Below are 18,259 nucleotides of genomic sequence, written 5' to 3' on the forward strand. Positions count from 1 at the left end.
AAAAATACGGATATATATAAAAAAAATTAGGAAATAATTGTTGCTGTTGTTGACTTGACATGATATATTTTTGTTACAATTAAAAGAATAGAGATTATCTGAAAAACAAATGTTTTTGAAATATAAATGTCATAATAGCAACCATGCTTCTTTAATATAAAATGATAGTCAACGTGCCGATTTTTTTATTTATATCCAAAAATTAAATCAAATTACAAAAAATAACCGAAGCACCGTTGAAATTCGAAAACTACCCAATCCGGTTACTGGGTAACCGGATTTTTTTTTTCTAGTTACCCAATTCTCGGAATTGGAAAAAATGTCCGGTTATTGGATAACTGGAAATATGGTTTTGGTCCGGTTATCCAATAACCGGTTTTTTTTTTTTTAAACTCATTTTTTTATAACCATATTTATATGTATATGTATATGTTTATAACCATATTTTTTTTATAACTATATTCTGGTTTTTTAAAAAAAATAACATGAATTGTTCCGAAAATTAATTTCATGTTTCAGAAAAAACGCATAATTTGAAATTATAAAATAAAAAATTTTGAAAATTAATTTTCAGATTTTAGTTACAAATTTTATTTGTAAATTTGATAGATATAAGAGGAGGGATCAAGTTACAACAATTTTTGAGTTACAACAAGTTACAACAAGCATTTTTTATATTTTCAAAGTTCAAATCGTCAATCCAAACCGTTAGATGTGATCTCTACAATAAAATGTGCTTGGAGACCAAATTTTATATTTTTTTGGAAGTTTTTTACTATTTATTAAGATGGGTACAAAATTCAATGGTATGGATTTGACTAGTTTTTGTATCCATCTTAATAAATAGTAAAACAACTTCCAAAAAATGTAAAATTTGGTCTTTTATTGTAAAGATCACATCTAACGGTTTGGATCGATGATTTGGACTTTAAAAATGTAGAAAATGCTTGTTGTAACTTGTTGTAACTCAAAAATTGTTGTAACTTGATCCCTCCTCTAGATATAAATACGATGTTTATTTTTATAAAACGTATTTAATTGAGATTCATTGTTTTTGAGATTTTTTGAATGTATCTTTTGGAGATGCATTGAAAAACAATAATCTTGTATAGTAGAAATGGGAGATGCAAAGCAAAACCATGCATCTTTAGTTGTTTACGGATCTTATACAACTAGGTTGGACAATTTTTTGGTCCAAATGAATCACAATCATTCAAAGAACCATTTTTTCTCAAGAATTATCGGATTTGATGGTTGATATTTTAATTTTTTCGGATTTGATGGTTGATATTTGATATGGATCATTTTTATACTTCTGGATTGTACATAATCCATTTCTAGTTCAAACGGCGGTAATGGACGTGTCCATTACTGTAGGAAATGGAGAGGTCTATTGCACTGATTTAAGTTAAATGAACTTGATCCATTTCTTCCTCATGAACCCCGAGAAAAGAGAAATTTTTTTGCTCACTGCGGCTTGAACCCATGTCTCTTGAGTGGGAGCCAAGTACCCTAACCACTATACTAGAATAACTTTTTTGTTACCATCTTGATTCTTGTATATTATATATACGACTTGTATAAATTTTATAGTCTATATAGTTCAATGTTTCTTGTATAGTGAATAATTTTTTTTTTTGAATGTACACTATATATATTCTATATATATTCTGTCCGAATATTTTTTTTATTAATATTCTATATAATCTATATATATTATATATATTATATATATTAGCGCCACTGAAATTTTAATTATGAGTTGTACGGATTTTTTTTTTAAAATCTGTTTTATAATTTTTTTTGTTTGTTAAAATTGTATATTAAATGTATAATTTTCAGTGGGAGTTTTGCACAGTGAATATACATATACATATACATATACATACACATATACATACACATATACATAGGCTGTGGCTAATTTGCTGCCGGCAGCATTTTTGCCGGCGGTGCTGCCGCCCATTTTTCTGTTTTGTGATGTCCAAACAACAAATTCAAACCGTTAGATGTTTAATCTATATTATAATCTACTTGGAGACCAAATTTTATATTTTTTGGAATTTTTTTACTATATATTAAGCTGGTTTGAAAACCGCTGATTTCAATGCTGCAGAAATTTACTGAAATCAGCGGTTTTCAAACCAGCTTAATATATAGTAAAAAAATTCCAAAAAATATAAAATTTGGTCTCCAAGTAGATTATAATATAGATTAAACATCTAACGGTTTGGATTTGTTGTTTGGACATCACATAGCTAAATATAGCCTCGGCAGCACCTCTGCTGAAATGCTGCCAGCAGCAATTTAGACAGACCCCATATACATATACATATAAAATAAAATTCGTATTTAGATTTATCAAATTTACACAAAAACAATTTGTAAATCAAATCTGAAATTTAAAATTACATGTACATATACATATACATATACATATAAATATGGTTATAAAAAAATGAGTTTAAAAAAAAAAAACCGGTTATTGGATAACCAGACCAAAACCATATTTCCGGTTATTCAATAACCGGACATTTTTTCCAATTCCGGGAATTGGGTAACCGGAAAAAAAAAATCCGGTTACCCAGTAACTGGATTGGGTAGTTTTCGAATTTCAACGGTGCTTCGGTTATTTTTTGTAATTTGATTTAATTTTTGGATATAAATAAAAAAATCGGGTCAAGGTGCCATCACGTAATTAATCAATTGGTAGTTTATTTTTTTTTATGGATTAATTACATTAATATTGTTCAATGGAGAGAAGCATTAGAAATCATGTGAGTTTTTATGTAGGAACTTTCACGCGGTTAATCATATTGTTAATTATTGTATAAAATTTTAGGTTAACAAAATTGTTTATTTATATCCCAAATTTATTTAATTAGAACATTTCACAAATTGTAATTATTTTAGTATAGCATTTTTCAAATCCTTGGAATACAAAAAGATCTATGATACATTGGAGGATATTGAAATAATAGAAAATGACTTTACGAAATGGCGATGCCACACCATAAATGCTGTTACTAGTTTACTGTTAAACAATTAAAACAATACCATGATTAATTTTTAAATTAGGATATTAAATCAAGAAATTAAACGATTTATCTACTAGCATTATACAAATATTACTAATGGTTAAGTAGACACGCAGGGGCAGATCCAGAATTTTCGTCAGGGAGACAAAAAACTATCGAATCAGGTTTAAATAGCTGATTGGATTTAAATCCATTAATTAATTGGGTACTCGATAAATAAACAATGCTTTGACTTATATTTTCCAATGACCTGACTTGTAATTTCTAATGCTTTAACTTATAATTCTAATTACCAATCATAATTTAAGAAATTTATTTTGATTTTAACACTAAATTTAACCCGAATAACAAATTAAACATTCAGAGGGGGCAAAAAAATTTTCAGGAGAGGATAAAGTCGATCAGTAACGATAAATCGCCACTAAAACTCAAAATACTCAAAATCCAGGGGGGTGCCCCCCCCAGGCCACATTACGATCGAAGTTTAATTAGAGTAAAATTATATTTAATATTAATAATTTGAAATTGATCTTTCTTGGTTGGAATGCACAAGTTGATATAGAAAATTCATTACTAGAAGGATTGAAGAAAGTTCACATCTTGGCTAATTTACCAAAATTTTCACAAATAAAGGATGGACAATGAAGCATCAGAAGTAAATAGCAAATCTTTTTATAATTAGGTAGATGTTATGAAAGAAAAGGAAAGCACAGTTGTGCTTTCATATCTCAAATTCATTTCTTGTCAAAGCCATCCCACGTTGAACGAGCCTACAAAATTCAAAAACCTTGTTCTCCACGAAACCGCACGCCAATCCTTCGTTTCTCTATAAATTAGAGCTTATAATCAACACATGGAAAACGTGATTTCGTTTATATTTGTAGAAACTCTGAGGATTGACTTGTGAATGAACCGGTCTCTCCAGTTGTAATAGCTTGTTCTAACAAATATAATGCGTGGTGCTTATACTCCCATGTCATTTCCCGAAATTTTTTATAAATCACAATTAAACAACTACCACTCAACTTCTCAAATTTGAGTTTTTACCACTAACACATACCTAGTTCGTGTACCAAAATGTACTAAAATTGATTTTTTTTATTATTATATTTTTATATTTTTTTTTCAGTGTGCACCCTCAGTGTGAACATTGATTTTTTTTTTTTTTAGTTTTGTTTTGAATTGTTTGAAACTTTTTGACTAATTTTTTTTTTGTTCTGCGTAATTTGTACTATAAAACATTTATCGAATTACGCGTATAATTTGTAGCAATTTGTGCACAAACTTAGTATAAAATGCTGCTCATATTGTGTGTATACTGAGAGTGCACATACTGAGAGTGCGCACTGAAAAATAACTAGAAAAAAAAAATCGAAAAGAACTAAAAAAAACTAAAAATTAAAATCGGTGCACATACTAAGGGTGCGCACCGAAAAATAAAAAATTAATAAAAAAAAATCAATTTCAGTATGCATACCTACTCTGCGCACCAAAAAAAGTGATGCACAGACTGGGTATGAGTTTATGGTAAAAATTCAAATTTAAAATTTTGGGTGGTAATTGCTTAATTCTGATTTATTAGGGTGCTAACTAAAAGAATTTCGGTGTCATTTCATAGTTCCTTTTCTTCTTTTTTTTTTGGAAAAAAGAAAGTTCTATTCATTAGTTGAAAATAATTTCAAATTGCGCAGTTCTCAAATACAATTATACAAAATAGTACACCAAAGGAAAAAAATTGCATGATATCACCACGTCTACGGAAGTGGTAGCCCAAATATCATATACTGATATGACACATAAATCAGAAAAATATTCACTGTCAAAGGATATTATCCTCTGGACTAAGGATAGCTAGTTTCATAAATTCAATGACAAGTTAGTACACACGATCATAATTTCCGAAAATAAAGCATTGATGTCATGGCTTTAATAAACACAATCAAATATAATGAAGTAGACCTACCATCACTCCACCAAAATAAAAAGCAATTATGAAAATTTGTTTTTCACAATTGCAGAAGAAAATCATATCTCAAAAAAACGGAGCTCTACCATGCCTTCTTTGCGCAATGGAGAATACCAAGCGGTAGCCTTGGCTGAACCAAGAACTTGTAAAGCCCAATCTATTGCCAAGACAGACTCATCAATCCGTGCGATTTGGTTCCTTTCTCTCGGGTCAATGGTTATTTTTGAATCCACTCGGAAGCTAAAAGGCCCAATTATCTAGAAAATAAATCATAAAAAGATAAATATATAAATCTAAATGAGGGCAACATTTTATATTGTCCTGAAAGTTTTGTAAAACAGCATGTACACTCCCTTTAATTCTATGTATGTTATGAATTCCAAAATAACATTAAACATCATAGTGGTGACAGGGGCAACAGCAGCAATAATTGCAATGATAACAAATTAATAAATACAGGAATAGGAAAGACCAAATTACCCTATGTTTTATCATTAACAATGGGTGAGAAAGAAGGAATGTTTTGGAATTATTTTAGAGAAAAAGAGAGAAGAAATAGTGGCATTCTATGGTGACCTTTGGTGAAAGAAGGGCACAATTGTCTTTTTGAACTAAACAACTTGAAGATTAAAGAACCTTCCTATGCCACAATATTATGGTATCAGTGGGATTTGAATTCTACATAGCAGGCCCAACACATCTCAACACATGTTGTGTTTATAGACCTGCGGTTTATTTTAATTTTCTGGTTTCTTCATGTAATTTAACACACAAAATATTCTCCCATATACAAGTAAATTACCAGCCAAGACTATTACTCCATCTTTTGTTTAATAAAACAAGTAATCACCTGTTGCTGTAGAGAGACTATTACATCAGGGCAAGCCGCATGTACTGCCTCTAGATCCAATGGGCGAAAATGGTACAGATCATTTCCCAAACGGGTTGCACCCTTAAAGAAAGCCGAACCTGAGTTGAAATCAAGCCTCATGCTGAGCCGGGTCAGGTCAAAGAAGAGCCTCTGGAAGTTTCCATGTTGTGCAGTTAAGGATAGAGAACCAAATAGATCGCCCATAAAGGCATGCTTGTCCTTCTCAGTGTAAAGTTCTGATGAGCTGTCCCGGATAGATGCACTTGCTACCCCACCTGCCAAGTTATAAATGCGACAATTGTAAATTTTGAATATTACTAGACAATTAAGTAATTTACGAAATTGCATGGTATCATTGCACACCAGGCTCAATCAAAGTACTGAACCTGTAAACAAATGGGTACCGTATATACAGTTTAACATAACAAACAATAGCTGCTTGGTACCAGATATATATTGAAGTTTTACATCTTATCATGCTCTTGAGGGGCAATTGATACCATATTGGAATATAAATGATAAAACTTACCAAATGTACATGAAGCAGAAACATGTGGATCTGATAGAAACACATCATATGGCTGCACCATTTTGACCTTCCCCTCTTTCTCTCTCCAAAGATCAAAATTTCTCTTAAAAGAAATTGCCACCTTGGCACATGTGCCTGGGAATAGAGATGCTGGTACTGATACTGGTGCATCACGATTCTTTTCCTCACTATGTAACGGTTTTGGATCTCCCTTCAATTGGTGCAAGCACAAGTGGTAGCTTAATCCAGATGCAGATCCAACAGAGGCCAGATCAAAACCCAACAACAAAGGTACATCCCAATATGACCCCATTTTGTCCACAAATAGACTCGGGCAAGCTGCCTCCATTGTTAAACTATGCTTAGCTAACTACAAAGATGAAAAAAAAAGAGGTTCTTTGCAAATTAGACCAGTACTTTATTGTACTTGCAAATAATGCCCATTATTTCTCAAATTTCAGTACAAACCGACAAAAAATATTTTTTGGACTATAACAACCTTCAGCAAATTAAAGTAGAGTTGAGTAGTTTGATGTGAGACTCAGTCGAAGTTTAATAGTTTTGCATGATTTAAGCTTCCCTTTAACTTTAACGTCCTATTGACCAACAAAAAAAAGTTGGGGTTTGTAACAATTTGAGAAAACTTGGTTGGTATTTTCAAATACAACAAATTGTGTAGTAAACGTTGCAAAAAACCTCCAAAAGATAATGTTAGGGAAGAGACTTCACTAAATATAACACTAGAAGAGCGAAATATCAAGGGGCATTACAGATGGTTTGCCTTGTGTTGAAAGATTGCTTTCCCTCTACACTGTTCCCTGTTAATGTCGTATGCCTCAACCAACAAACTCATGCCAGATGAGATTTGGAGCTCTGCTGCGGTACCAAGTGTCACTATGTCCACTACTCGGCTTGAGATAAAGTCAGACCAAGATGCCTCCCCTTTCCCTTTGGATACAGTTTCTTTGATTAATGACAACAACTTTTGCATATCAAATTGTTCCAAGATAGTAGATGACCTGCATATTCACATACATATATCTTTTCAAAACAAGTATGGAAACTTATACTGGTACTGAGTATGTACAGGTACCAGACATTGACTAATACAGGAATATATCAGGCCGTAGCAACAATATACCAGTATCAGGCTACAGCTGCCACTGGTACAGTGTTAATTCTAAAATTTTCTACTAGGAAAAGAAAACAATTCGTAAAATTACAGCAGCATACAATTTATCTGTGATGTGCTTTAAATGCGCATGGTGCATGAAGAAGCCTCCATCAGCGGCGCAAAAAGATGGCACAAGAGGGGCTGACATGAAGCGGTGCATGAAGTCAAGCTGTTTGGTCCTGGTAATGCGGGGCCCGCGTGACAGGCCGAGAAGCGAGGGTGGGTCTAGCGGCACAGGTCTGGCCGTGCCTTCCATCGTAACTGGAGACTCCATGTCCAGTTGCCACCGACCGCCAGCGTCCGTTGCCCATCTCATTAGCCTCGCCATGTGCTCTCTCCCTCTCTCTCTCTCTCTCTCTCTCTCTCCCTCCTTGTCTGAGTTTCTAGCGTGGTAGGATTTGGCGAGGTTTTGGAGTGCACAGCGTCTGGGGTGGATTGGGAAATTTAGAACAGGATGGATTTAAAATAATGGAGATCTCCAGCTTTTAGTAAATTGAGAGAAGGTGATAAAGTTAATACTAGGGCAAAGATTATTTGTCTTGGGCCTTGTGTGTGTTGTAAATGGGCTGAAATGATTGGGCTTGTATCTAATGTTCTAGCGCAGAATTCCATCCGTCCGATCGTTTCTACTTTCTATATTCGTTACAAGTTCAATTCGTACGAATTACAGCGCGCATGCTGCGTGCCGTGGCAAAGAATTAGTACGTCTGATTATATTCAGCTCCGGCCCCTAAAATGAATTCGTATCCTCTGAGATATCTCAAACTTTGTGTGACTTTTATGGAAAATCCCAACCGTTTAAATACGTTCTGCACGAATCTCAAAGCACACATAATACTGACCCCTACATCACCCCCGAATAGGCACCAGACACATTGGTCACACTCAGAGGATATGCACTCCCCTAATATAACTCCAGTTTGAGTTTGAATCTGTACCGTCCTATTAGGAACACATATCCTCTGCATTAACTCAAAAGAGAATCTTTTGAGTCTATGTATTTTGGTTGTTTAATTTTAAGTGAAATCAATCCAATCGTCTGATTTTAACACATGAGCTCTTTAATATTAATGCATGTCTAATCTGCACGAATTTTAAATCGAATTGAATGGTTTAGATACATTAACTCAAAAATATCCTTTTGAGTTCGTGCTGAGATGCGAATTCTCCAATCAGAATCATCTTAAATTAACAGCGGACCGAATTCATTGAATTCTGATCAGATAATCTGAATCCAAATTCCAATTCCGAGTTACTTTAGGTGATCCAGACCCAATTAGATTAGGGCCTTTCAATTTATGGAATCTGCTTCATCAATTCGGCCCAAAATCAAGAGAATTCATATCATAACTCAAATTTTAAATTCTTATATCAAGCCGTTAAATCTGTTTTAATATAAATATTTTTTTGAAAGATTTGACAGTGGCTGTCAAATTAGTTTTAATATAAATATTAAAGGGACTTCGTGCATTCCACTTCGGCTCAGTTTGATTTAAGTTATAATCAGATTTTAAATATAAACTTAAAATTGTTCGAACTGCTAAAGGAGTGCTTCTGAGTCCAACTTTGCATTACTGGTTATTAAAGAAAAACATCTTCAAAAATCATGAAAATTGACCGACATGTAGCCTTGACATCATAGAATAAGACTGTGAAGTTTCATACAAAATCTTCAAACAGATCGTGAGATATTATCACTCAAAAATTGCCTGAATTGCTGAAAGAGTACTTCTGAGTTCAACTTTGCATCTTTGGTTAACATAGAAAAACATCTTCAAAATTCATGAAAATTGACCGACATGTAGTCTTGACATCGTAGAACAAGACTGTGAAGTTTCATACAAAATCTCTAAACAGATCGTGAGATATCATCACTCAAAAATTGTCTCGGCCATTTGAAAAAAGCCAAAAAAAAAAAAATCCGGCCGCATATATTCTCTACGGTCAGAATTTTTAATTCGGGCCGCACAGAATATATGCAGTTTGGGTAGAAATAAAATTTTTCGAAAAACGTGGTTATTTATAATAAAATTATTTATTTTTTGGGTAAAAAGAAAAATTTCGGTGCTTGTTCAGTTGAAAATATTAAATTTGATTTTATTTAAAAAAAATCGGGTACAACCGAATTCTTTACCACTTGCAATTGTAGGTAAATTTTTTTGTTTGGAATTATAAATTGTAGTTTTATTTAACATAACCTTACATTATTTGATTGTGATATACAAGCCATACATATAAATTCTTTCTCCAAACTCTAAAAAAAAAAAAAAATTCGAGTCACAGAAAAAATATGTTCTCGAAATAAAAAATCTAAAAAAATTCGGAGTGCGAATTTTTTCCGCGGCCCAGAATAAAAATTCTAGAGCGCGGAAAAAATCTGTGGCCTGGGTATTTTTAAAATTCCACTCAGAATCTGATTATTTTTAATAAAATCATTTTTTTTTATATTTAAAAAAAATCGGCGGAGTCCTTTTCTGTATTGAAGCAACTTAATTACATTTATAATATTTGAATTCTTTTTTTTCATTTATAAATTATTCATCGTTTGATAGCATGACAAGACTAAATTAATATAACAAAAAAGAGCCGAAATTTTTAAATATACCATTATCTCAAAAAAATAAACCAAACCATCACTTTCTCTCAAAATTTCGATTTTTGACATGGCCGCATTCCTAAAATGCGGTCACTTTTTTGCAGGCCGCATCTAGGGATGTGACCACCTTTTTTTTTTTTTTCTTCTTCTTCGTGCAGTTCAATCTGAACAGAAAAAAAGAGTAGCCGCATCTCTTAGATGCGGCCCCAAAAAAGGTGGCCGCATCTACGGAATGCGGCCATGTCAAAAATCAAAATTTTAAGAAAAACTGATGATTTGATTTATCTTTTTTGAGATAATGATATATTTAAAAATTTCGGCAAAAAAGAGAGAAAGAAATTGATATTAAGATTTAATACTACACTAGTGGTACGAGAGGCCACACAACCACCAATCCGTGATGTGCCATAGTAGCTCTTGAAAGTAAATGATGCCATGCACAGTCTGAAAATGGACAAGTGAGACTGCAGCGCAGAGGCACCACGCGGAGAACCCGTATCCTCTCAGGTATTGCACAATTATTGCAGAGGATCACTTACTTTACGGTTTGAGATTAAATCTTAACCGGCTTGGGATTCGGATCACTGTAGGAGGGCCCATTTTTAGACTTTGAAATTCGTGCCAAGTTATAAAGTACGGTTCAGATCTAGTAATTGTAAAAAATTCCCTTATCAGGTATTGGAGAGGATGTGAATTCCCACGCGGATGGGACATAACATGTCCGAAAAAGCATTACCAAATGTACCAGCACCACGTGGAAAGGATCCCACAGCTGGTACAAGAAGACCCAACGCGCCCAAGACATGGTTTTACAATTTGACTATATATTGTACCTCTTATTTCGTTTCTTGGAAACTTTTCCAACATTTAATTTAATAGAGTGAGTTTATGGTACTATGCATATTAAGATTTGTTACTGTGTTACGGCTTTATATTTGAGTTTGTAAATTTTAATGTCACTGTCATCTCACTGACAGGTAGATAAAATGTATTGGTCTCCGGCCTCCACCTCTCAACCAGAACACTAATCAAATGCAGATCAATCTTGCAATCATTAAGGCGAGCAATTTGATACAACCCTAACCTCTTCAGAGCATCGTCCATCCGACTGTTGTAATCAATATTAGTCTAATGTGAATTTACCTGCAATGAAGCGGTAGACTGCCCAAAAGAATTAAAGCATTATAAACCCTTCAAATATTTCATATAATATTTATTTGTAACAAATAATTAATAAATATAATCAAAATTACCACATCATGAACTTTCGATGCCCTGTGGTTCCGTGGTGCTAATTTTAACAACTCCGGACAATTCTGATTATCCATTGACTCTATTAGAAAATTTGATAAATAAATATTTTTACAACTGATGAGAGTCATCATACATAATTATAAACAAACATTTTTTAAAGCATATGGCTACAATTATCAAAATTTATGTAAACAACATATCATCTAATTTTGATTTTAATAATAAACTTTATGAACACTTAATTACACAAATTTATACTACATATTACTAATTTTACACATTTATAATTTTATCTAATTTTAAACTTCATGAGAGTCACCACACATTTATCTAATTTTACACATTTATAATTTTATTTAATTTTAAATTTCATGAGAGTCATCACACATTTATCTAATTTTATACAAATTATAATACATATTACTAAAAAGTTACATTATACTACATAAACACTTAATTACACAAATTTATAATACATACATTAAATTACACTAAATTAACATCAAATAAACTCTAAATTAATACTACATTACCACTACATTACACTAAATTAACAACAAATCAACTCTAAATTAACACTACATTACCAATAAATTACTAAATATATTCCAAATCAACACTAAATTACACCAAATACTAATACATTTCACAAAAGAGAAACTTAATTAAATTAAATTAGTTATTCATTTAAATTCGGCTAAAATAATCTAAATATACTAAACACTACAATTTAACACTACATTTCACAAAAACAATCTAAATATAGTAAACAAACAAAATTAAATTAGTTATTCATTTAAATTCGGTTAAAATAAAAAATTAAAAGAGAGGAATATTTATCTTGTCAAAATTGTATATCTGAAAAGTTTTCAAATCTCTTAAACGATTCCAAAATTTTGAAACAATTGAATTGAGAAATAGTTGAATATATTGAGAGGATAAAAAAAAAAAAAATGAGTTCAAACAGTGCTGGAAGGAAGAAGAGGAAGGAGAGAGGAGAAGGAAGAACCCCGTCAGCTCTTTTTTGCAAAACAACCCTCCACCGATCCATAGAACCGATGCAAAAAAATTTCAGATTTTCTGTGGCAATGTTCTACCGGGTACAAAAAAAAAGATAAAAAAATGCTCCACTGGTCCCTAGGACCGGTGTAGAATGGATTTTTTTTTCTACACCGATTCGTAGAATCTACGGATCCGTGGAGGCTATTTTTCAAAAATCAAGTTGTACGAGGCTAGTCTGTTTAATTATTTTAGAGTAATTCTATTTAAAAAAAAAATGCCGGTACCATATAGTTTACATCTCACTTAAACATCACAAGTAACATTATGATTCATTAATTAATTCGATCGCTTAATATGTCAGCCACAAAAAAAAAAAAAAAAAGCAAAAACAGACGGAATAATTTTTTTTGTGGCAAACTACTTTTTTGGATTCCTTCACAGACGGAGAAGCTCCTTTTCTGTATTGAAGCAACTTAATTACATTTATAATATTTGAATTTTTTTTTCATTTATAATTTATTAATCGTTTGATAGCAATATAGCATGATAAGACTAAATTAATATAACAAAAAAGAGAAAGAAATTGATATTAAGGTTCAATACTACACTAATGGTACGAGAGGCCACACAACCACCAATCCGTGATGTGCCATAGTAGCTCTTGAGAGTAAATGCTGCCATGCACAGTCTGAAAAAGGTTTACAATTTGACAAGTGAGACTGCAGCGCAGAGGCACCACGCGGATGGCACATGACATGTCCGAAAAAGCATTACTAAATGTACCAGCACCACGTGGAAAGGACCCCACAGCTGGTACAAGAAGACCCCACGCGCCCAAGACAGGTGATAATTTCATCTGAAATTATAAGAATGGATTCAATTTTAACCGGATGCATCCAAATTGAAATGTTAATTAACCATTCCATGGGCAGTGTTAATTCACTAAATTATATTTGAATGTTTTCTCAAACAAATTATCTTTGAATGTTAAGGCTTTGGTATATATATATTGGATTACACTGGTGTGAAGGATCCCATGTTTTCCCCATTTGTCAATTATTAGTGCCCTAAAATAATATTTTTTTTCTTTGAACTGTATGTCGATTGTGGACCCGATATAAACAGATTGCTACTGTTGACCATCTCCTAGTCCCAAGTTCAATATTCTCTTATTTCAAGGACCTGCAAATGCAATACCCTTTGCATCTTAGCAGAGCAAATTTAAGAGTGAGAGAACTAGAAAGAGATATTACAAATTTCCAATAGAGCAAATTTTTTTTTGATAAAAGTACAAAAGAGCAAGATGACTGAGGCGATCGTCTCCGCTGTGGTACAGAAGTTAGCAGAGATAGTTGTAGACGAAGTTCGCTCCCTGCGCGGAGTAGACAGCAAAGTGAACGAGGTGAAGGTTCAACTGGGTCAGATGCAGTGCTTTCTAAAGGATGCAGAATCCACAAAGAAGAGAGGTGATGAGAGGATCAAGGGATGGGTGCGTGATGTGAGGAATGTCGCATATGAGACTGAGGATGCGTTCGACACATTCCTTGTTGAAGCCAACCGTCGGATGCTCGGTCTCAAACTGAACGGGCTATTAGCTCGCCACAATCTCAATCAGAAAATTTTTCAGATCCAATCCAAACTAAGCAAAATATCCGAAAGTAGAACTACTTTCGGGATACAAGATCTTAGTGGAGACGGAGATCACTCTCAAAGTCTTCTCCAAACACAACCTAATTCTTTTAAACGCCGTGTGCTCCCTGATGTCGATAACAGTGAATTTGTTGGCTTTGAGGATGAAAAGGGATATATAACCAATCTGTTGTTAAACGGGCTGAGCAACCAAAGCCGGTATGTGATTTCCATTGTTGGATCTGGTGGTCTTGGGAAAACAACTCTTGCTCAAAAAGTTTATAGTTGTCCAACTGTGAGGAATCATTTTGATTCTCGCTTATGGATAACTGTCTCCCAAGATTTTAATCTCCTTGATGTATTAAAAAAAATACACCAGAAACTTACAAATGAGACAGAGTGGAAGCGGGTTCTTGATGTATTAAAGGAAATGCACCAAGAAGATCAGATTGTATTTTTATTAGAAAAAGTCAACACATTGTTGAAAGAGAAGAAATACCTAATTGTGTTAGATGATGTGTGGACCGAGCATGTCTTTACCAAGCTCGAGACCGGCCTCGTCGATGTCGGGAACGGGAGCCGGGTGCTAATGACAACCCGTAAACTTAATGTAGCAAATTACGCAGATTCTAGAGGTGTGTATCATCTTCGTTTGCTCAGCGAAGAAGAAGGTTGGGTGCTTTTCCTAAAGAAGGCATTTCGAAGCAGCGATCCCTCACCGGAGTGTCCGGAAGAACTGAAGGATCTTGCTAGAAAGCTAGTTAAGAGATGCAATGGCTTGCCACTGGCTGTTATTGTGTTGGGTGGCCTCTTGTCAAGTAAACCTTGTACACAGAGAGAATGGTCTGGAGTTCTCGAGAGGTTGGATTGGCACACCGTTGGCCAAGGAGAATGCATGAAAATTCTAGCCTCCAGCTATAATGACTTGTCGTATCAACAAAAGTCATGCTTCCGGTAAATTATCATATTATTTTTTTTACTTAAAAATACTCGCATTTTCAACTATGGATCTTTTTTCGTAAAAAGTTGAAATAGTGACATTTACGTTAAAAATTATCCAAGTACCTTGGCTATTCCTCAGAGGCCAGTTTATATCCGCCGCTTTATTAATCAGACGTTGTTCTGTTACTTACCTTTGGCATTTTTTCCTAGAAAAAAATGTTTGATATTTTATTTTCGGTTCTTGGATCACTATTTGTGAATTTCCTTGATCTTGGCTTAAATGAAATTTTGAAGATTTTACCTCCATCTTTTATTTGAGACAAAGTACTTGAGCCGTCCAAACTATATATATATATATATGAATCAAGGTGGTTCGCATGTTTTAGGTACTTAGCTTGCTTCCCGGAGGACTACACAATTAAAGCGAAAGACCTTATGAATATGTGGATAGCTGAAGGCTTAATAGAGGCCAAAAATAAAGGGGAATTAGAGGATTATGCTGAAGATTATTTGGAGGAGCTTGTGCAAAGGTACTGTTGTCATAAATATACGAATATTATAGTTGAATACGTACCTCTCTAAACTTTTATGTTACTTGTAGTTTGGACTATCAGTCTATGCTCTGTAATAAATATATGAATATTATAGCAGGAGTAGAACTAGGGTGTTCTTAAGCTCACCAAAGTATTTAGTGAGCTTAATTTCAAAACCTATCAAATCGGTTTCAAATGACAAATTCGAACCGTTGAAATTCATCTACCTTCCGAGTGATGCGTCTACATGTAAAAATTTTAAACATTCGAATTAATTTAATATAAAGTCAATCGGTCAAAATTAAAAGGTTAATAAATTAATTTTAGTGCATTTATTTTTTGAACGTTATACCTTTCTCAAGTTTCAGTTTCTGACCTTCAAATGTCTATAAAACTCATGGTACTTTTGTTTTCTTTTTCTGTTTTCTTTACACATTTCATTTGTAAAATTAAATTTGCATCCGACACCCATCGGACTCAAATTTGAGTCTGATGGGTTTCTCTACTGTCCGATCTACTTTATGATCAGTGCATGCTAGAGTGACATGAATTTTGAAACAGACGCGCACTGATATTGAAGCAACATGCATGGATCTTAAAATAGATTGAATAGTAGAGAGACCCATCTGATGCAACTCGTTCTAAACTCCAGTACTTTTTTTTGTATTGAAAATTGAAATTATGTTATGAAGTTTCATAAGTTCTTTTTCTTATGTTAATTAACAATTCAGTTATACCATTTTTATTAATTTCTAAAAGACTGAAACAGTTGGTTATGGAAAAAATTATATCATATAAAATGATAGTATAAAAAGTATATGATTATATACAGTGAATCTCTAATTAGTAACAAAAATATATCATTCAAGCACATTAGAAATTATTTTGCCTCAAAATAAAAAAAAAAACATAAATTTTAGCACCCAAGGATACTATATTATTTTATCAATTGTTGGAAAGAGCTAAATTAGAAAAAAAAAAAGAATATTGTTTTCATTATTAGAATATTTGATCTGACTCTGTTATCCAAGTACTAGTAGCTGCAACCTTACTTGATTGACAATTTACAGTAGTTACAGAGTGCTAACTGATACATAACATCATTTTTTTTCCTATTATTTAACTCTCTTTTTTGTACTATTAAACATATAGATGTTTGGTTCAAGTTGTGGAGAGGTCACCTGATGGTGCAATCAAGTCTATCTGGGTTCACGATCTTTTGCGTGAAGTTGCATTGGGTGAAGCCAAAGAAAATGATTTTTTTCTCATCTGGAAGAATGAAAATGCAAAGGGAGATGTAAGCATGACCCGACGATTAGCATTGCACGATAAGCTCAATGAGGGTTTCAGCATAAACCAACTACAGGATCTCAGAAAGATCAAATTGCCTAGACTTCGGACATTCATAAATTTCGAAAAAGGCTTGGGTGTCATTGGTACAGGATTTCTGTTACTCAGAGTCTTGGAACTAAGAAACGCACGAATAAAAAACCTACCGACTGATTTGAAGAACATGATCCACTTGAGATACCTGGGTTTGAGAGGGACTGATGTAACTGTAATTCCATCATGGATTGGTCATTTGCAAAATCTCCAGTCCTTTTATATAACGGGGGGACTGATCCGAGTGATCCCAGAAAGTTTCTGGGAAATCCCTTGTTTGAGGCATGTCCAAAGCTCTTATCCCCACAATAGCATAGTGCAGGGACCGTCATCAACTGCTAACCTAGTTAACCTAAGAAGCCTTGGATGGTTCATTGTTCCAAAATCATGGAAAGAAAGCTTACCTAACCTCCCTGGTGTTCGTGAGTTGCAACTAAGATATGATAACGAGAATGATCGCATAGTGATACATAACCTCATGTCCAAGTTGCACAACCTCCTCTCAGTGAGCTTTTTTAACTTTTATCCTCCAAAAGGGATGATTGATTTCAGCACCTCACCAAGTTTTCAAAACATACACACCATGTTTCTCTCAGGGTACAACCGTCCAAGTGTTGACATTGCAGAAATGCCTCCAAACTTAGCCAAGGTACACCTAGACTGGTTTATTTTCAAAAACGATCCAATGCGGAAACTTGAGAAATTACGTGGTTTGAAGTGTCTGGAGATGGAAAGAATTGGAGTGGAGGAGGATACCATAGTTTGCACGAATGGAGGTTTCCCTGCATTGCAAAATCTGACATTCAGTTGGGGCTGGATTGAGGAATTGAAGGTGGAGAATGGAGCATTGCCCGTGCTCAAGTACCTTCATATTGAAAAGTTAGATAATTTTGCTCTTCCCGGCTTACAGTGTGTGACCACCCTACAAGAGCTGCACTTAAACCACAAACTCTACCCAAAATTTACGGACAAGTCGGGGAAGGAATGGGACAACGTGAAACATATACCAACCATTACTGAGATAACTAAGAACAAATTTCACTCATACCAACCATTACTGAGATAACTAAGAACAAATTTGGCTGGTGAAGAATTTTCTTATGGAGATATAATTATTGCAGTTTGTGTTTTGTTTGTTTTGTTTTGCTTTTTATTTGGAAGCCCGTAGGCGTATAGTTTCTGGTTGTTGATGTGATGTAATTGCGTTTGAGACAACAATCCATTATGGTCTGGTTGGTATCCATTATTCTAGTTTCATCAATTTTAGCGGATGTATATAATAAATAATTTTTGTAATAAAATGTGATGTCTATAAACTTTTTGGCTGGTACATTTTAGCCAG

The 18,259-nt window shown here is 33.7% G+C and overlaps 2 protein-coding genes across 2 annotated transcripts; one reads left to right on the forward strand and one right to left on the reverse strand.

The window, feature by feature from the left end:
* Positions 1-4,862: 4,862 nt before the first annotated feature.
* On the reverse strand, positions 4,863-8,061 carry PDE320 (pigment defective 320). Its single transcript, XM_078293064.1, has 5 exons — positions 7,638-8,061; positions 7,186-7,423; positions 6,405-6,774; positions 5,855-6,150; positions 4,863-5,261 (listed from the first exon to the last, which is right to left on the reverse strand). The coding sequence occupies exons 1-5, from the start codon at positions 7,904-7,906 to the stop codon at positions 5,064-5,066; spliced, it is 1,371 nt and encodes a 456-aa protein (XP_078149190.1). The 5' UTR covers positions 7,907-8,061; the 3' UTR covers positions 4,863-5,063.
* Positions 8,062-13,565: 5,504 nt separating this feature from the next.
* LOC144544099 (putative disease resistance RPP13-like protein 3) lies at positions 13,566-17,983 on the forward strand. The gene is made up of 3 exons (XM_078292516.1): positions 13,566-15,013; positions 15,388-15,531; positions 16,687-17,983. Exons 1-3 carry the CDS (start codon positions 13,734-13,736, stop codon positions 17,981-17,983), a joined length of 2,721 nt encoding a protein of 906 aa, XP_078148642.1. The 5' UTR covers positions 13,566-13,733.
* Positions 17,984-18,259: the final 276 nt, after the last annotated feature.

Source organism: Carex rostrata, chromosome 26 (assembly GCF_964058835.1).
Source record: "Carex rostrata chromosome 26, lpCarRost1.2, whole genome shotgun sequence".
Taxonomy (NCBI): Eukaryota; Viridiplantae; Streptophyta; class Magnoliopsida; order Poales; family Cyperaceae; genus Carex; species Carex rostrata.